This window comes from Brachionichthys hirsutus, chromosome 7, assembly GCF_040956055.1.
Source record: "Brachionichthys hirsutus isolate HB-005 chromosome 7, CSIRO-AGI_Bhir_v1, whole genome shotgun sequence".
NCBI classification, from domain to species: Eukaryota; Metazoa; Chordata; class Actinopteri; order Lophiiformes; family Brachionichthyidae; genus Brachionichthys; species Brachionichthys hirsutus.
Window position 1 is genome coordinate 9,015,112 of NC_090903.1, and position 19,260 is coordinate 9,034,371.

Consider the following 19,260-nt stretch of genomic DNA (forward strand, 5'->3'; position numbering starts at 1 on the left):
ATACTTGTGAGCATTTGTTTCAGTGTTGAATTGTCTTAGGTCAAACAATATTTCCCCCAAGTACAGCTTCCACGAATATTGTGAGAAATAAGGATTTAGGAAAACACACAAACTAAGTTCGTATTTTTAATATCTTTTTGACTATTAAAGACTTTGGACAGACTGACAGAGCGTTATCACCTACATGGCCTCCATTCCTACCTTCTAACATTTACATTAAAATCATTTGACTAAATTCCTGAGCTCCCCTGTATTCATTAAGTACAGTAAAATAAATTTATTTTTAATGTGCCCAATCAGACTTTAAACTTCTATTTCATTGCTTTCATCTGTTACAGCTATTTTTGCAATAATTATTCCCTGTGCAGCTGGATGCTAAATCTGTGGCACTAACAGCATGATTTTGTCATGCTTGCTGTGCATTTTGGTCATCTTAAACAACCTAATCTAGATTTATACGAGTCAAACAAGGATTGTCAAAAATATTTATTGAGCTACAGCCTCACACGCCGGATGCATTATTTCATTGATGTAGCATAGCACAAGCAAATTCTTTACTGAAAAACATAAATAAGCGCTTAAAAAAATAGGATTGCAAATAAGAGGAAATTCCAAGCATGAATTTTGATGGTGTCATTTTAGGCACCAACCCAAGTACTCTCATAATATCGCTGCATGTTGTGAGCAGCCACTAATCACAAAGTACTCAAGTAATGTCACAGCAAGTAACCATCAAAGACTCAGGTATTGGCTTCCATTCTCGCAACATCATGGCTGTTGATGCACTTAACATATACTGCAATTCTTTAATACAGTTGTGTGCAAATCCCTTTAAGATGTAAACCTCACTCCATGCTCTTGCGGTGGCATTTACTGTATATGTTTGGCGGGTAGTGGCAAACCTTTCATTGACTTAAAAAAAAAAGAACTGTTAGTGTTTGCATTACATCTCTCTCGATCTCTCTCTGGCACATTGCATTCCCATTAGTTAATAAGAAATTGGATTCTTACAAAGTTATAATCCGAACGTTCATCCTCTCTCAAGGACGAGTCACCCCAAGTACAAAGCGTTGGCCAAGCTGATGGTCACTGTAAGCCTACACCAGCACCTAAAAATAAAGCCAGCTCAGACGCTGGTTCAAAGTGATGACGTCGTCTATGTAGCAAACGGTTCTCTGCTGGCGAGTAAAGGTAGGAATCTACATGCCTGAAGTTTAACCTCATCTTTGACTCCTCGCGGTATCTTTGATACGACAAAGGGTACAGTGATGAAGAAAACACAATTTGAAACACATCTCCGACCAGCACAGTCAGTCCTAAATATGGTATATTTAATAAAATATCTCTGTGGCAGGTAGTTTTGTGTGGAACATGTCTCTGTGTGCTCAGACAACACAGTGTATCTGGGTTAAGGATCCCTGAAGGATTTCCATCAGTCAATATATTGGGCGAGCCAGCGGAAACCATCTCCGTAGCCTTGTCTCTTCATCACGCTGCACATGAAAACCTCCATTGGCCTTAGACTTAGCTCCTTTAGTGACACTTTGCCCTGAAATGAAGCAAAAACACACCTGGAAGGACAAGTTTTCATTCATAACCCAAACATTTCAACATTTTCCACGGATTCTGAACAAATGTATTCAGTCCATTTAAATTTCCAGCTGGTTGCACACTTGGTGGTGAAGCATTGGCTTGTCGGGCCGCGGCCTGTCTTCATGACATGGTTCGTGCCTTTTCCAAATGAACGACCATTTCATCTTCCCTTCCTTTTGCTCTCGTTTCTCATCTCGTCTGTTTCCGAAAACAGGTGGTGAGACTCAAACAATTACATTTGGGGTACGAGCCAGGGAAAATGCCAAATTTGCCTCCCACTCAACATGCATTCACCAAGAGTGAGTGTGTGTGTGTGTGTGTGTACTCATGCTTAGAACACAGCTAAGCATGAGTACACATAGAAGTCAGGTAAATATGTCTTTCCTGTGTTTTAAGTGTGAAAATGAAAGATAATGAGTTAGACTTCGTCTTTCAGTCGGCTTGTGTTCGTTACCTTTCCAGTGGTATGACCATGAAGGCCGAACATTCCTCTCAGGGCGTCTTCGCTGACGGCCTCTGGACGGTCTATTTTATTCCCCAGGATGAGAACCGGCACATTGGAGATGGTTTCATCTGTCAGCAGGGCCTGCGGACAGAAGCGTCCTATCAGCGTAAATTGTAAACCACCGTTTCCCGTGCACAGTCAAATCAATACTACAAACTTACATCCAGTTCAACTTTAGCCTCTGCTAGTCTCTCATGATCAGCGCAATCCACCAGGTAGACGACGCCGTTTATAGCTGGGAGGTAGTTCTTCCAGATTCTCCGCGCTGCGAGAGCAACACAATTCCAATATTTTGTGTAACATGCAGGCTACGAGCGTGCCGGTGCATCAAGCAGCATTTTTTCTTATTCCTACCTTGCGTGTGACCTCCGAGGTCAAATGTGGTAAAGGTCATTCCAGCTATGGTTAACTCTTCAGATGCTGGGGACAGAAGGGAGGCACTTGACTTTAGATGAGCAAGACAACAGGGCGGATTGCTGAACGCATGAAATGGCTGGCTGTACTTGGATGTAGCGTTGGCACATGCTGTCCAAGCCGGTCGTCTCTGAGCATGTGCAGGAGAGTGGTTTTTCCAGCGTTGTCTAGTCCGAGGAATACTAGCTTGCCGGTCTTTTTGTACAACCCTGATGAGAAAAAGCAAACAAACGAATGTGAGCTGAACGTAATCTCATAATAAACTCTTGTTACAGACACAAACAGATTTTCCTTCAGCTGTCTTTCTCAGGAATGCCACTGAAGTTGTACGGATTGTGATATTACAATGTTTAAAAAAAAACTGATATGGGCTGGAAATGGGAACTTATTCCAAAATGTTAAATTACAGAAGCAATTAGCAAGTTTAGATTCCTAAAAAGACTTTTCTAAGCTCTGGTTTCATCTATTCTTAAAAATAAAATGAATGACTGGTGTGATTCTGTCCTTGATTTTTTTTGTTTATCACCTCATACTGCTATACAAAGGGACAGACAGACCTAACAGACCTGTTGTATTCAAGGACTCTTTCTGGGACACTGATAATGGGGGGGCTGTGGCATTCATGCATAATGTGAAAAGCCATTTTCATTTGGGTCTTTTTTCCATATTATTGCTCCCAAATTGGATTTGAACGAAGGAGAGAAACCCCAAATGACGTTCGATTGTTAGGATTGTTTCATGTCACATGGCAATTGATTGACGAAACGTTCTGGTGGTTGAAGTGCAAAAACATTTTTGATATTTGTGTATTATATTTACCTAATAGTTGCAGAACACTGCTGAAGCTCCTGTAAATCCAATCAAATAAAAAAGACATTTCCTCTTCACGTCCTGTAAGACAGACATCAAAATACGCAGCAGATATTAGTTCAACCTGAAGCAAGGCCATTCTCACGTCAAGCGCGTACCCCCCCCCCCCCCCCCCCCCCCCACAAAAAAAAAGAATGACACTGAAACAACAAGAGAATACCATAGTACAGACATACTGCATAGTAAACTCAATGTATTTAAAAAGACATAACGCATAACAATGATTCCAAAAACAAAGAGGAGGAGCCAAACAACATTGAAGCATTTCTCAGGTGAGCCGACTGGAGTTTACAACATCAGCATTGATCACATCGACCCTCCTCCTCGCCCCGTGTGACGGCGGCCCACTCGTCTGTCAGATGCCTTCCTGTTGTGTCTATGGAGGAGACGCACGCTGCCACGCAAGTGTCTGTCTGTCACCCTGTCTGTCTGTCACCCTGTCTGTCTGTCACCCTGTCTGTCTGTCAAGCTGGCGAATATGAAATAGTGAGCAGCCACCTGCCATAGCTTTATTGCAGATTTCATTTTCTCCCTATTCTCAGTGCATTTTTTAATAGAAATGCTTTACGTTTTACAAAGAGGTGGACATTTGGGGTTAGTAGAGTATGAAGACATTGTGGATATTTCTTTTTAAATTGTGTTTTCAGGCTGAGACTATCAACAAAAAAATGGCTCAGAAGGATCACATGAACTGCCCAACATATAGGATGTACAACCAATTTTAAACAAGAGAACTGAATGGGGGGGGGGGGGGGGGGGGGTGCAAATTTAAATCCCCCGTAGTGTATTCCAGCGCTTATGCAAATCACTGTTGAAACAAGATATTGCCTGGATTACGCTGCTGGTTCGTGTGAACTCTGTGTAATGGAATAGAATAGAATAGAATAGAAAGCCTTTATTCCCTTGCATAGTGGCTACACGATGAGATTAGGAGCGCTGCTCCGTCTGGTGTTTAGTAACAACAGAAAACTCGAGTAACAGAAGACTAAAACGACACAAATTTAAGGTGATAAACAAGAGTGATAATCACGCAGGCTTTCACGCATGAAGCACACATTCTGCAACAAACAGGATTTTTACACTCTACTTTCTTCTGAGCGTCGTCTCCTTGAGTCACACGGTTACCCCCCCCCCTGACTATTTTTATAAGTTGTTGCAAAGACACTTGATCTAGACAGCCCCCCCCCCCCCACTCACACCTGTCACTCTCTGTGTGAAAGACGCCTTGGAATTAAATCCCTGCGTTTGGGTCAGATGATCTCGATTTCACACAGTCGCTGCGTACTTAATGCTAACCCTCTAAAATGTCATAAATAGCCGCAGGTTTTAAATTCATATCCAAATGTAATGACGTTATTACAAATCTGTAAAACAGAGCACCTTAAAAAACACGACCGGCCGATGAACTAAGCAGAAAGAATAGCTCCAGTGGGTTTCAGGGTAGCAGCCACAGTATAGACAGTGTTGTGTTAGCTAACGCTATCAATTTTCACAAAGTAAACATTGATCAAATGAAGTGTAAACAACAGAGCGGGTCCAGAATGACAGAACGAGTTAAACCAGTAATATATTAATGTCAAGAAAGAAAGAGCGTCGAGCGTCGATGTCTGACCGAGTTAACTCAACATCTTATTTATTACCTTGTCCTGTCGAATTTACCACCAGCCTGGTTTTTGTTTGTTTGTTTTTTTGCTCCAGCCTGTCCCGTCAACTACATGAAGCCGACAACTTTGACAGTTAGCCGGAAATACGTCATCAAGATGGCGGCGGCGGAGAAATGGTGTTACGTCAACAATGCTCGCTTCCCTCAGAATATTCTATTAGGAGTAATCCTCAAAGACAAAAATATTTTTTTTTTTTTTTTGGTGAATAATCTCATTATTATTATTACAAAATACTATCTCTACAAATGTCGATATGCCAAATCACCCCCATCATGGCCCGCGCTTAAGAATGAGCTGTCCGTTACAGAAGACACTGAAACAAATAAATAATCCCCAGGCAAAAAGACTTTTGAACATATTGGTGATTTCATATTACTCACTGTTAGATTTCCCTCTATTTTGACCTCGGAAAATGTCAATGTTTTATATAATGTGTGAGTGTGAGATCTATTCAGTGAGTTTGTACTGGTGAATTTTGTTAATAATAATAATAATAAAAAGTCAAGAATGCTAGCAATCAAATACATTAGATGCAGCAAAAGAGAGGTAAGAAAAAAGTTTGGATGACACAGTAATTAAACTCAACAGGCAGTATAGATTTTTAGAAACCAAACATTTCATGCGTATTATTTATATTCTCATATTTGTTACATTTCTATGAAATAATAAGTATCCGTCCTCTTTATCATCTGATCTTGTTTCGTGTTTGACTTTTTTTCCCCCTCAAGCACTTTGAGGGTTAAATAAGATGTAGCGGAATAACAAGCGCAAAAAGATGCATTAAAATGCAATGGATTAGACGTACGACACTAAAGAGAAAATGTATTTAAAATGTTGATGTGTAGGCAATAGTATTGCATTATAAAGTCATAGTAAAAGGATAGGTACTCCCAGCAAGTCTAATCTATTCAGACATTTATTTTAATAAAGCACAAAGCCAATGTTTGTTAGAGATAGAGACCCTTTAAAAAAAAAAAGCTTACCTATAAAGATTTAGGAGCCTCCACATCAGAACTGTCCCCAAAAAAAGGTTTTAAGTGGCAGGATTCCATATTTAATGACGTCCAAACAACCCTGACCTTCATAAAGTAAAACAGCGAACTGTTTTGGGACAACTCATGCCAATACCGCTACATATTGAACTTGCGAGTCATAACAGCTAAAGCAAACTTTATTTTATTTTTATTCCATATTTATTTATTCCAAAAAATGAATACATCAATATAATTAAACCAAAAAGCTTTATTAAAACAGCCCGAGGGCTCATACCGTATAAGTATTCACTGGAAATAGCGCAAGTATTTTCTTAATGAAACCACATCTCAAACATGATCTTTGTTGAATAAGTAAGTGTAATGGTCTTTGTTTTTTTGTGTCTGTCTTTCACAGCAACATCCAACCAGAGGCTCCAGCTACAGGAATACACTGCAGACCCAACTATTTGTGTCCCATCCAGCGATCTCATTGGTTCCGAATGCAAGTCATTCTTCAAGTATTCCTGAGAGATGCTCCGATCCAACCATCACCTGGTTTACGTCTTCTAAACGTAAAACCATTCATCTACTGCAAAAGAAAGCAGGTCAGTCTCAGATTAGAACAGGTCAGCAAACATTCAACTACTGCATCAGGACATTAAATCATGGATTACCTGATGAGGGGATTGGTTCTTCCTTTCCACAAGGGCACGTCTAAACGTAGAATAAATCAAGGTTGGATAAGGCTTGTTGTAATTTCACTTGCTGCTTTAAAAAGGACGAAGAAACTCTTACTTGACTAACAGCAGCTTCAGCATCCTCTGCTGTGCAGCGGTTGGGACTATCAGCACTGGACACACACGTGTTCTTGCTGCATTGCACGACAAGAAAAGTCAATTAACATGCTTAATCATCACTGCACAACACAAAGTCATTTAAGCAGGTGATCTACCGTAACTTGCTTTGCTGCAAATTCAATATTCACTCAAGTGTTTACCTTCATTCTTTTTGTGTAATAAATGAGTAGTAATAAATAAACTGCTTAAAACCAAAAACTCTTTTCTTTTTCTATTAAGTGTTCCATTCATGTTTTTGAGTAGTGTATTGAAGCATTTGTTCATCTACAGTCTGAACAGTATTTACCAATTCAGTCCACCGGCTCCGGCCTGCTGGGAAATGAGGTCTTTCCAGGAGTTATGAGTGTTGTTGATAACTTCAATGGCAAAGTCCTGAAACATAAAACCCAACAAGGATTTAAACGTTAGATGTCACACTTCTGCAAGAAAAATCTATATATAATTATATTTGAATTATCGCGTCATTGACGTTTTTAAAATTCTTAACAGAGTTTGACATGGGCATCAATTTATTTGTCTCAAATGACGACGGAGCAAGGCGTGTCAGGTAAAGAAAGACCTTGTCTTTGAACTCGTCGTTGAAAGCAAACCGATTCTCCGGTTTCCCATCCGGAAGTTTGTATTTCCTGAACCAGCTGACTGTGGCGTCCAGTAAACCGGGTTTCAGGCGCCGGACATCAGCGATAGCTGAGCAAAGACAACAGCAAGAGTTCAGTATGTCTGATCCAGGACGGCTCACAAAAACGGTCCGAGGAAAAACAGAAGAAGAAGAAGATATTGTTACTGTTCAAGTGTTTGGCTTCGGGGTCCTCTACATTGATTGCAATCACTTTCCAGTCAGTCTCATCCTCATCAATCATGGCCAGGATACCGAGAACCTTCACTTTGATCACATCGCCACTGGAACAGACCTAGACAGGACAGGACATTCGCCTTTTACTGACAGAATATTTTTTTTTTCCATGAATTGTATACACATAGTAATAATAATGAAATTAGCGACTCAATGAAAGCTAAAAAAATTATTTACCTTACAGCCAATCTCACAGACATCAATGGGGTCATTGTCGCCACAGCAACCGGTGTCTGTGTCCTTGTGAGCGGGATCTTCCCATGTCTGAAAGGACAACAAAACGTATACCAGCTGGGACAAATAGAAATACTAAATGTAAATTTGTACATTTTAAAATACTGCAGAACAAAAAATATTTTAACAAAAAAAAAAAAAGGAACCTGAGGAATGGCGCCGTAGTTCCAGATGTAGCCTTTGTGGGGGAAAACGTTGGCCACGTATCGCACCTTGTCCTTCTTCACATCTTGCTTTATTGGGTTCAAGAGATCTTTTGTAGCGATCTGGAAATAAATTATTTCACTGTTACTTTTAAGATATGAGCAGAAAAATTTATAAAGTACACAAAACCTCTGCAGTACACCTTACATGTACATTATTCTGTGACCAAATACTGAAAAGTATTTAAGTTATGTCCCAGAGGCAGATTTATCATCCCCATTTGTGAAGGGTAAGTCCCTCAATAGCAAGGTAGAAAACTGTAAATCTCAAAGCTGAATATTTTATAGTTTTTGCAAATGTGTTACTATTATGGGTAAAAAAAAAAACACTTTAAAGTTTATTGATGGAATTTTAAAAGCCGTTGGATGAACTGTCTGGAAGCAGAAGATTATAAATGAGACTCTTACCTCCATCTTTGCATTTGTCCATCTTGGAACCTCAACCACCATGTGGAAGATGTTCTGCAAGAGACGGTGTCGCTCATTATTTAAATGATCCGAGTACACAGTAGACGCTACAGAGCATTACACAGTATGAAAATACTTAATGCTTAATAACACACTTCGGCTCTTGGTTTTTCCAGGAATATAATTGTCCAAAGATAAGATAGGATGCAATCCACCGCGATTACAAAGGGTTACATCACAGCACGGGCATAATAGAGGAGTAAAGGCCATTCCCTTTGCGAATGGAAATGGCCTTGCTATTTCAAAGGTGTCATTTTAACCAGTGGATAGCTGGTTAAAATACATAAAAAGAGTGCACACATGCAGCGATATTTAATGGAGTAAAGGCGACCCTTACCTGACTCTCGTCAGCAAATATTGGGATATCGTGGAACGGTGAGATGTACTTTCCCTCGGCATTTTCTGAAAGGGACAGGAATTGTGATTGAGATGAAACAATGCGTGAGTGCGTGAATATTAAGAGAACATTTAAGCATACAACTTTTTTTACTTGACCAACAGAGTAACTCCTATAAAATGTCATAACGGTTATGAAGAATATCGTTGCAAGAAGGAAAAACTACTGGTTTGTATCACTGGAGACCTGATGGGTGGGCAGGTCACCAGTCAACAATGGCGCGTCTGTGTGTGTGTGTGTGTGTGTGCGTGTGTGTGCGAGCCCAGCTTCAGGAGGAAAATGGAATGTCTCCTGGCTGACCTGAACTACAGGACAGACCTGTCTAAAAACTAATAAGTATAACTGATAACTATGATGGAACAAATAATAAACAATAACCACAACAACAATAATAATTATTATAATAATAATATACGTTTACAATTCAGTTTCTGCCCATTAATTTACTTTGGATTAGTAAAAAAAAAAGAGCGTTGTCACCACCTGCAATGTCAACAATATAAATTATGTGTTCACTGACCCCGCAATATTATCGGAAATAAAATCTGTTAATCGATAGTTGAAAAATAATTTGCGCAAATTATGTGCGTGTGTGTGGGGGGGGGGGGGGGGGGGGGAGAGTAAATTCCGTTCTAATTGGTGGTCAGTGTGTTAAAGTGGTGTGACCGCGTCAATCAATGCTACCTACATAACTGGAAGATCAGAGACTCAATGAAGCAAACCAGCGAATGAAAGAAGTAACAACACGCGGCAGGTCAAAGCCGGCTGCTGCTATTAGAATCAACATGGTCGAAACAGACGGGTTTTGTTGGATTCGTACTTACTGAAGAACAAACGGTAGTTGAGGGAGTTCTGGTTCCCCCTCTCCTCCACGGCGAAGCTCATGGTTTTACTGCAGATTTGCGTTGCGACTTGAAACCTGGCAGGGTGGCGGCGAGGAGAAGCGTCCGCGCCGATGACGTTGCAGTCGGGAAGGCGCCTGCGCGATTCTCTAATGATGCGTTCAATGTTGTTGGAAACTAGCGATTCAGAAGCTTTTTGTGGAGTGACGTGGGCCGGGGACGTTTCCACGACGAAGCCAGTGTCGAGGTTTGTCTGTGGAGGTTCTCAGTCATCCAGGTCGTGGTAAATCACGAAGAGTCAACTGGACTTTGTTCAAGTTTGACCGAAGACGTAAAGTATAAATTCCGCTTCAACCGTAAATTGAGTCCACCCCCCTCCTCCCTTTTTTTCGGCCTCTACAATCAATAAACAAAGACAGAGTGGAATTACCCCCCCCTTTTTTTTTAATCTCAAAGTAAAAGAAGCCTTTTATTTTGTGACCCTTTTCTCCCGCTGACGTCACATCCGCCTCCAGCCGCTCGTCGCTTCCTGTTTTGAGGGAGTGAACGGTGCTGACGGCTGGGGAGGACGACGGGAAAGACAAGAAAGCCTCTGGGGAGAATAAAGCGAGTGTGAAACGGCTTCCACCGTCCGGCGGGGAGTTTAGCACCACCGTTTTATTTTACAGCCGCTGTCACCAATTCGGCGCTCAAAATGTCGTCCAGTCGTCAGCTGAGCGAGAGCAGGGCCATCCCGACCCGGACGGTGTTGATCAACAACACCACGCAGCTACCTCATGATTATTGCACCACCCCCGGAGGCACTTTATTCTCGACCACTCCCGGAGGTAAGCACTGGGCCGTCCATCTTATTGTTATTTGTTTGTACGCTGGTTGTGCTCTCGGCGAACCGTTAGTTCAAGCCGCTGTGGTCGAGGCCCGCCTCGTCGTCATCCCGTTCAAAAACAAAAACAAAGTTTAGCCCCGCCCCCCCTCCTCGCGGTCTGCTGTCTGGTTTTGCAGGGCAGAGATTGCGACGTTTTGTGTTTAAATATATAATACAGCATAAGACAAATCATGTACATCACCTGCGTATCATATATATATATATATATATATGAAGTACTGTATTGGAGTTCTCTATGTTGAATTAAATCAATGGGATGGATGGATAAATGTATTACTCCATATATATATCAAAATGAGTATCAGTATGTGAATATGAAATAAATGATATGTTAGAGTTAAATTTTCCTCAGTGCGTTTTGACCTGTATTTGTTACATATTTGAGGGAAAGCTTTATTGGAGCTGTTTTCATCGCCAAGGCACCCGGTACCTGCAAAAGAACAGACAAATGAAAACAGTTCTTGTTAGAAGGAAACCAGATTCTTGCAGGCGGAACACTTTAAATGGAGTCTAAACCTGACCACCGGCCCTTCGGGTTGCATCATAAATGTGTAAATGTTTGTGTTTCAGGAACCCGGATCATCTATGACCGTAAGTTCCTCCTGGACAGGCGCAATTCTCCCTTCGCTCAGACTCCCCCAGCTCATCTGCCGGTAATCCCTGGAGTGACCAGCCAAAACGTGCAGAGAGAGAACAAGAAGAACGAAGCCAACAACCTCATCAACCACGATGGCAAGTCCATAAATGGTAAAAGCCACAATGTTGGCGAATCAATTTATCTCATCATTTTTGTTCGTGGTTTAGTTCTTGAACGTTTGACTCGTTCTGCTGTTGCGCCGGAATCATTTGCTAACGTGTCTCAATATGGTCGTCGTTTGTTTTCAAGGTGACGACGCTCAGTTTGAAATGGACATCTGACCGACGAGAACCACACCAGCACACGCAAATGACCTGGCATCACGCATGCCAGTGGCTTGGCTTGTAGAAACCAATGTTGTGAGCCCTCGTGGCAGCCATCTTGTTCAGCTCTCTGTCCCACTGCTGGATGTAATGTGTGTAAACCATACAGGTACACCAAGACCAACTCTGAAAGCTAGGTTTATTTAAAGCTTTCGGTTTTTACAGTCGTGAGGGTGCAAGCCTGAATGTTTTACGTACCGTTCATGTTGTTCCATCGGTAGATTGCAATGATTATCTAAACGCCTCTTGTAAACCAGGACGTCTAACAGAGCACACTGTAAAACTTCTCATATTTTGAGGGGGAGGAAGCTGTAATCTCCAGAATCAGTTAAAAGCTTTGATACTCATCACAGACTTTGGATTGTGAAGACCCTTGTAAAGCTAAGCTAAGTTAAGCTAAGCTAAGCTAAGCTAAGCTTGTGAAGTGATCTGAACTTCTTTTTGGAACTACTTGAAAATCCCCAGAATTTGCTCTTGGTTTTTGGTCTGTTTATATTTTGGAATCTTTAGGTGAAGATTTTATGCATTCCAAGATTTTTATTTTCATTACCAACACAATTTACTCATTTATCTAACACAAGGAAGAATTAAAACACAGTTTGCCCACATTTAATTTGGCTTTGCCACGCTTCCTTTGCTGTTTTGTTGTGAGCTTAACATTCAGATCTTGGTTAGAAAGGAGCTCATCGAAAAACACCGGATTCACATTTAGATTCACATGGAAATAGCTCATATCCCATTTCTAATTATTGGTTAGGGCACAAGAAGATCGTTGAAAAACGATGTTTGGTGATGGACACATCAGTGGGTTGCTAGAAAGCAGTTTGCATTGCACATCTCTGGCGGTAAAGCTCTTTATATTACGGCATCATAATTCATTTTGTGGATTTTTCTCAAATCGCTTTGGTTTGACAACGAGGGCTTAACATGGTGTGTTAAAAGATATTTTAAATGAACTTGTAATATTTCTGTTCTGATTGAAACAAATTTATTTGAAATGAAACTCCAATGCCAGTGGACACTGTTGCTGCAAGATCAATAAAGTTGCGTAACAAAACAAAATGAGAGTTTTTTTTTTTACTTTGACATCATGACTTATTGCTATAATTAGCGTGGTGACGCTGTTGCCTCACAGCAGGAAGGTTGCTGGTTCACATCCCACTTTGGGCCTTTCTGTGAGGAGTTCGCATGTTCTCCCTGTTTCTGCGTGGGTTCTGTCCGGGTTCTCCGGCTTCCTCCCACCACTAAAAGCAGAATAGATCCCGTCTCAGTGAAAAATAATATAGCGTGAGGCGTGGGGGGTCAGGATGGACCACTAGCTTATTTTTGTTTTGTTTTAGTACATTTTTTTATTATATTGACACATCGCTGCCTCATCGTGATTAAATATTGCACGACTGCCGCCTATCGGACACACGAGGAACCACTGTGTTGTTTTCCTAAACGTATCTACAATTTATAGATCGAAATAGTGTTGTAATTAAAAATGTGGCGATTTCATTGATGAATACCGTAGGAAAAAAATATTTGTGGCAAAAAACAACAACAACAACACCCGGCTTTATAGAAATACCCAAATTGCGGGTCTAATTTCTTTGTAACGCATTTAAAAGGCTATTTCTTGTACTATATGTATTAGATTGCCTTTCCTGAGAAAAAACATGGAACATTTAAAAATCTTCAGTGTTGGTTTTTTTGTTTTGTTTTGTTTCGTTTTAACAGTTTTACATCAGGCAAAACACGGAGGTACGTATTCATTTCTCTGCAGGCATTAATCCGGGCACCTACTGGTCCTTCCTCCTTTTCTACGTCCCTGAGCGAGGCCGGCGTCAAGATGGTGAGTGTTGTGGTAGAAATTACTGTCAAAATCCGAGCAGTATCGAGGTCATCCGTCCGTCGACACGCGTTTAATTCCCGTTTTGTGTTATTTCAGAGCTTAACTGTAATAAATCGTCTATATCGGTGTGTATGAAGCTAAATAGAAGGAGCTCCAGCGCCGCTATCTTTATGCTCCCCTTCTGTCCGTCTGGACGTTAAACACCGGATCTACTCGTCTTAAATGGCCCGCGTAACGTCAATGATCACTTCAGTGACATCACTTGATTAATTTGATTCATCTTTTGTTGACCTACAGTCATCCTCTGACACGCTGCTAAATGTAAACTTGATTTGACGTCGTCAGCTAAGTGGCTAACGCTAGCATACACGATATAATGAGCGACTGTGAGCAGCATCGACATGCTGATTCTCAGTGTCCTTGTTTTTACATCCTCCTTCACTAAATGAGCGTGATTGATTTCGTGGAAGCGTTGACGTTTCAAGTTGTAATCCAGACTCCAGCGCTGCTCAGAAGTTGACATACAATCTAGTGATGTGTGATGAGGAAATGTTGGGATGCCAGAAATCTCTGGGGGTTATGTTCGGAGTAATTAGATCAGTAGTTTTCATGCAAATGTGTTGCATTTGGCGTCATATCTTTCTAAACTTTTTGTTTTCAGAATGACACAGTGACAGTCAGGACCCGCAAGTTCATGACGAACCGGCTGCTTCAGAGGAAGCAGATGGTGAGGGTTGAACCTCCGGGCAGTGTTCCCGCGTCGTACGCCCAATCCTGTCACACGGCGGTGAAATGTATCTCTGTCGTCCGCGCAGGTTGTCGACGTTCTGCATCCCGGCAAGGCGACGGTCCCGAAGACGGAAATCAGGGAGAAACTCGCCAAGATGTACAAGACCACCCCGGATGTCGTGTTTGTTTTTGGCTTCAGGACTCAATTCGGTGGAGGCAAGACGACAGGCTTCGCCATGGTGTACGACTCCCTGGACTACGCCAAGAAGAACGAGCCCAAACACAGACTGGCCAGAGTGAGTGTCGTCTTTAGCGGTGTAGCCACACAGTGATCAGGAATAATGTGGACTTGACTGGCTAAAGCAGACATGGGCAAACTAAGGCCCGGGGGCCATATACGGCCCGTTAGGCTTTATAATACGGCCTGCCGAACTTGTCCAAATAATATCATTAAATAAAATGTTATTAGAAACCTCATTCATTTGACCTTTTTCCCTGTAATGCTGCCTGTAAACGGTCCTTTCATGTAATGGCTTTTACATGCCATTTATATTAGCTCACACAAACACTCCATCCAGCTGTTCCTGGCCCGGCCCCTCTGTCAAATTTTAGAACCCATTGTGGCCCGCGAGTCAAATTGTTTGCCCACCCCTGGGCTGAAGTCATTGAGTTGTCATCCATCTTAGCATGTCCAGCAGCAAGCATCATCAGCATCTAAATGCATTGAAATGCAAACCAGCTAGCCACTTGAAGGTCATTGCAAATAGTCTTTAGCTTCCATTGGTGTCTTACAGATTTTGTCAGTATGTCATGACGTGTAGCTGCACGCCGTGATCGGGAATGTTGAATGACTGCAACCATTTTTAAAGTGTCTGAAAATCGAGAACCCGACCTGCAGAATAGTCCATCGATGATTATTAGTGTTGTGGGAAACGGTGGAAAGGATTCATTTGGAGTTGATTAATGCCTCGTCTGTTGTGGGCTTTAGTTCAAGCCGTGACTCACGCCGCCGATCTGCTTGTTTTCCAGCACCACAGAGTCATACGGTTTGCCTTTTCGCTGGCATTGATCGATGTCGCGAGTGTCTTTTTAGATTAAATACTCGCTCGTGTTTTTCCAGCATGGCCTTTATGAGAAAAAGAAGACATCGAGGAAACAGCGCAAGGAACGCAAGAACAGAATGAAGAAAGTACGAGGCATCAAGAAGGCCAGTGTGGGTGCTGCTGGCAAAAAGGTACGTGACCTTCATAGCGTTATTTAAAAAGCTATTCTTGCGTTGGTCTGCGCCAGTGATCGAATAAATCGGTCTTAAATGAAGCCAAGTCATTCAATCCGGCGCATTTGATTCTTTCATGAATTTCATTGCTCATCTGTTCTTCTACCTTGTTAATCCGTTTGGAACCACTCTTACGGTCTTCTGGAACCGTAGAAGGTAATGGTTGATAACGAATAGCGATTACATCGTGTAAATGATCCAGTGCCGAGATGGATATGATCTTAGTCCGGCCGATCTGAGAGTCTTGAAGGTTTTCCCTTTAAAATGCAAGTACTGTACCCACTGCTTATAAATCGCTCTGAGGACTGCTAGTTAGAACTGAAAAGCAAGAGTAATTGTTGCTTCTGGAGAGCCTTTATCCAGTAAATAGAAATGCTTTGTCTAGCCCTAATCCTGACTCACTTCTTCGTATGCTATATGACCCACGGAGCCGCTGCAGGGCAGCTCAGATATCTCTGTCCCATGTTAAAGTTTTCAACATGTCAACATTGTTTTGTTCCATCTTCTTTTCTTGATTTTGCTTCCCGTGGATTTCTTATGCAGAAATGAGGTGTCAGTTCGCAGGTATAGAAGCAGAAAAAGCATGGTGTGCCGATGTGTTGCACATCAGTAGCGCCGCGCCGTGCATGTCACACCCTCTGTCTCCTTTAGCCCCTCCCCCCCCTGTCCTTTGCCACTACCACTGACGATGCTTCAGAGCAGTAGTGAATTAAAGCTGAACTTGAGGGTTGCATGTGCAGGTTTTCTTTTCCTAAATGGAGTGTGGGCCTGAAGAGCAAAACCCTGGAGTGTGTGAATGTCATACTTAATACGGGTCGTCGTCGACTTACGACCACAATTGGTTCGGAGGGTTTTGCCGCAAGTCGGCCCGTGATAAATTACCGTCAGTATATTATCCTGCGTCGTGATTGTGTAAATGAGGAGTAGAAAGAGACGGTTTCCTCTCGGTAGACAATCGTGGGTGAGACCGCAGAAACTGTCGTACACTCTATTCGCTCGTTTGCTTTCCGGCACGTCGTAAAAACGCGTAAACGATCAACAGACCAGTGCGGTCGAACTGTCGCAAGTCGCATAGGTCGTAAGTTGACGACTGCCTCTAGTTTTTCCGTCTTTAAAATTACTTGCAAAAGTCAAAACGATGTTTTTGTCTTCTTTGGAACTCTTATTGTTTGATATAATCAAAGCTTTTGTTGTCTCTGCTTTAGTTTGCTCCTGTATTAATTGTGTTTTATCTCCCTACAGTGAGCCAGGGATGGTCTCCGTGCTCAAGATGTTCTTGTATATTGTCATTAAATAAAGTTTTGAAAAAACTGGAAGAAACCTCGTTATTTTTTTCTTTTCTGATGTCGAATTTTGAATTCAGTTCATATCCTGGACTGTTGACTGAACTGAGTAAAAGGTCTCAGTGCCCGTCTGGATTCTAGTTTAGAGCAGTTTGAAGTCGTGGTTTACTCAAAGTGACATAAATACTGGCTGTGCAAAAGCAGTTTACATTTGTAAAGGAAATCATTTCTGCGTAATCCAGGATATCTAATGAAAAGTAATCGGCTTCATATGGACTAGCGAGTCCAAACTCGCTAGTCGCTGAATGGAGTTGCAGTTGGATTATTATCTAAGCAAACAAACTGTCGCTTTTGCATGAGATGCAGGTTTTAAATAGGGGTGGAATGCAGTCTTCAAACCAGCACACGTTTGATTTGTTTTCAGTCATGTAAGGTGTGTGTGTGTGTGTGTGTAAGAGAGAGAGATAACCCAAGTGCCCACACGGTGTCACCCTTTGCCAAACGAAAGCAGATTGAATGCGCCAAAAGAAGCTTTGTCATTTACATATAGAACAATATTGTGACATTTGCTCCATCCCTCAGGAGTGGATAGCAGCCCTTGAAGTAAGTATTAAATGTCTTCTGGATAAATCAGTATGTGTAGGGGGGGGGGGCTGAAACACCGATCCTATAAGGGGGGATGTGCTTTTATGACTTATGCCACAGCGTTTAAGTTTATGGAGGTTAGTACACTCGAATCAACCATTTGCCTATCAGCCTGTTACAAAGTATGAACTGGTCTGTGTTCATGGCCTTCATGAATGTCCAAAACAAGAAATCACCATTGAGATAATTTGCACAGAAATATACCCCCTGTGTGGATGAAGGGATTAAAACCCACAGAATGGTCTGTCTTTATGGTACCAGCTTAAACCAGGTTGGCCTGTTTCGGAGTGAGAAAACAATTTCCTCGGAAGAAACGGCAACAGAAGGCAAAAATACAAATGGCTGTAATGCTCAAAACTCCAAAGACGATCTTTTCCTTGAAGTTGATAGTCTCCCTGTGAGTGTGATCTAAATGCTGTGATTGTGTCTTGTGTGTAGAGCAGACTTCACCAGGAAAAAGTAAAGTAAAAAAAAAAAAAAAGCAACCTCGGAGGTATGTGCATCGACACATTTTGACTTGTGGGCTCTTAATTCTCAGCGGGATGCCAGTCGAGAATAAAGAGTGACAATTTATCAAGACCCCCGTTGAGGAATTGGACAGGGAAGAGGCATAGAAGTGTTTTTCCATTTACTTGCAGAGCACAGGAAACTTCACATGTTGATGCCCGAATAATTCAACTTTATTTTGTCCCTGGATGGAATATTAAACCTACTACGACCCAGAAAATAGGGGACGGCTACGTCTATCTCGGGAGAGCGTGCGGGGAGGACAGACAAGGAAAAGGCCGAGGAGTCTCCTGGTGCTCCACTGGCGCTCCGTGGTGCTCCACTGGTTGTGGGAGGTTTGACACGAGTGGAGCTTTCAATCCGGGGAATGGTAACAGATGGCATTGGGAAATTAAGCTCCTCTCTCCACATCCCCGTCGGTCCGTCCCAGGAGTCCCTCTGCCGGCGTCTTTCTTCTCCTCCTCCTCTCCCTGCAGCGTCCTCCCCTCACTCCTGCTTCAGTCGCTGCTCCTCTATTGTTAATACGGGAAAGGAGGATGACATCGGTGGCACGGCTAGCAATTTAATGCAATAAGTGGGATATTAAATGAGAGAGGAACAGGGAGAAACGCACAAAGGATGACAAACGCAGTGATGATTGTTCTGATTGGTTATGTTATAATGTGGAGCGGACGCACGCACGCACCAGCTAAAACCAGATAAAGGACTATGTCCGGCTCTGACTTCCTTCAGGGTGGGAGAAAGTTCTGTCATGAGAATGTTCCTTTGCTGGCTTTTGCAACAAAGGTGCTTTTTGCTTTCGCAGTCAGATTTCCGGCGGATGGTTATGAGGGCCGTGTTTACGCCCTCACGGCAGGTGCGGCTTTAATGGGCCCGTCTCTCCACACACGGGAGCGAGTTTTGCCCTTGGAAGGAGAAAATGAACGGTGTTCCTGAAAACTCCGTGTCTAGCCTAACTGTGACACTACGATCGTGTTGCTTTTCCTCTCGTAGTCATTTATAAAACGAGGCTCTATACCTGATATACGGCGAGTTGATTATTTCACACCCTCGTGTTTTTACCGAATACACATTTATGAATAAGTTGCCCCATGTTTGTTTTGCTTCTATTAAGCGCCAACGTTTTATTTTATTTCCAGCGGCTCTGTGATAATTCTTTGCACAGGGTGACTTGGAGCTGTGAAGTGTGGCCCGGCATTTGAGGACGCTATGCATCTTAATGAGGTGCGTCTCTTGTTGGCCTCGGCAGGGGAATCGTCACGG

At 42.3% G+C, this 19,260-nt stretch overlaps 3 protein-coding genes across 3 annotated transcripts; 1 reads left to right on the forward strand and 2 right to left on the reverse strand.

Annotated features, from left to right (window-relative positions):
• Positions 1 to 471: 471 nt before the first annotated feature.
• Positions 472 to 5,121, reverse strand: sar1ab (secretion associated, Ras related GTPase 1Ab). Its single transcript, XM_068741087.1, has 7 exons — positions 5,023 to 5,121; positions 3,332 to 3,403; positions 2,602 to 2,721; positions 2,453 to 2,518; positions 2,260 to 2,363; positions 2,048 to 2,179; positions 472 to 1,549 (listed from the first exon to the last, which is right to left on the reverse strand). Exons 2-7 carry the CDS (start codon positions 3,387 to 3,389, stop codon positions 1,433 to 1,435), a joined length of 597 nt encoding a protein of 198 aa, XP_068597188.1. The 5' UTR covers positions 3,390 to 3,403; positions 5,023 to 5,121; the 3' UTR covers positions 472 to 1,432.
• A 987-nt stretch (positions 5,122 to 6,108) lies between these two features.
• Positions 6,109 to 9,998, reverse strand: ppa1b (inorganic pyrophosphatase 1b). Its single transcript, XM_068741019.1, has 11 exons — positions 9,857 to 9,998; positions 8,973 to 9,037; positions 8,576 to 8,629; positions 8,111 to 8,230; positions 7,908 to 7,994; positions 7,662 to 7,788; positions 7,437 to 7,564; positions 7,164 to 7,249; positions 6,816 to 6,891; positions 6,695 to 6,734; positions 6,109 to 6,609 (listed from the first exon to the last, which is right to left on the reverse strand). Exons 1-11 carry the CDS (start codon positions 9,915 to 9,917, stop codon positions 6,587 to 6,589), a joined length of 867 nt encoding a protein of 288 aa, XP_068597120.1. The 5' UTR covers positions 9,918 to 9,998; the 3' UTR covers positions 6,109 to 6,586.
• A 496-nt stretch (positions 9,999 to 10,494) lies between these two features.
• On the forward strand, positions 10,495 to 16,882 carry rps24 (ribosomal protein S24). Its single transcript, XM_068740904.1, has 6 exons — positions 10,495 to 10,701; positions 13,489 to 13,557; positions 14,219 to 14,284; positions 14,373 to 14,582; positions 15,407 to 15,520; positions 16,805 to 16,882. The coding sequence occupies exons 1-6, from the start codon at positions 10,651 to 10,653 to the stop codon at positions 16,805 to 16,807; spliced, it is 513 nt and encodes a 170-aa protein (XP_068597005.1). The 5' UTR covers positions 10,495 to 10,650; the 3' UTR covers positions 16,808 to 16,882.
• The last annotated feature ends 2,378 nt before the right edge of the window (positions 16,883 to 19,260 follow it).

Excerpts from the sequence above, each read along its gene's own strand:
- sar1ab (XM_068741087.1), bottom strand. The coding sequence starts at position 3,389 with ATGTCTTTTTTATTTGATTGGATTTACAGGAGCTTCAGCAGTGTTCTG. Across the intron at positions 2,722-3,331 it reads CAGTGTTCTGCAACTATTAG|GGTTGTACAAAAAGACCGGC; the intron begins GTAAATATAATA and ends TTTTCTCATCAG. Across the intron at positions 2,519-2,601 it reads TGTGCCAACGCTACATCCAA|CATCTGAAGAGTTAACCATA; the intron begins GTACAGCCAGCC and ends TTCTGTCCCCAG.
- rps24 (XM_068740904.1), top strand. The coding sequence starts at position 10,651 with ATGATTATTGCACCACCCCCGGAGGCACTTTATTCTCGACCACTCCCG. Across the intron at positions 14,285-14,372 it reads TGCTTCAGAGGAAGCAGATG|GTTGTCGACGTTCTGCATCC; the intron begins GTGAGGGTTGAA and ends TCGTCCGCGCAG. Across the intron at positions 14,583-15,406 it reads CCAAACACAGACTGGCCAGA|CATGGCCTTTATGAGAAAAA; the intron begins GTGAGTGTCGTC and ends GTGTTTTTCCAG.
- ppa1b (XM_068741019.1), bottom strand. The coding sequence starts at position 9,917 with ATGAGCTTCGCCGTGGAGGAGAGGGGGAACCAGAACTCCCTCAACTAC. Across the intron at positions 8,630-8,972 it reads TATTTGCTGACGAGAGTCAG|AACATCTTCCACATGGTGGT; the intron begins GTAAGGGTCGCC and ends CGTCTCTTGCAG. Across the intron at positions 6,735-6,815 it reads CTGAAGCTGCTGTTAGTCAA|ACGTGCCCTTGTGGAAAGGA; the intron begins GTAAGAGTTTCT and ends TTCTACGTTTAG.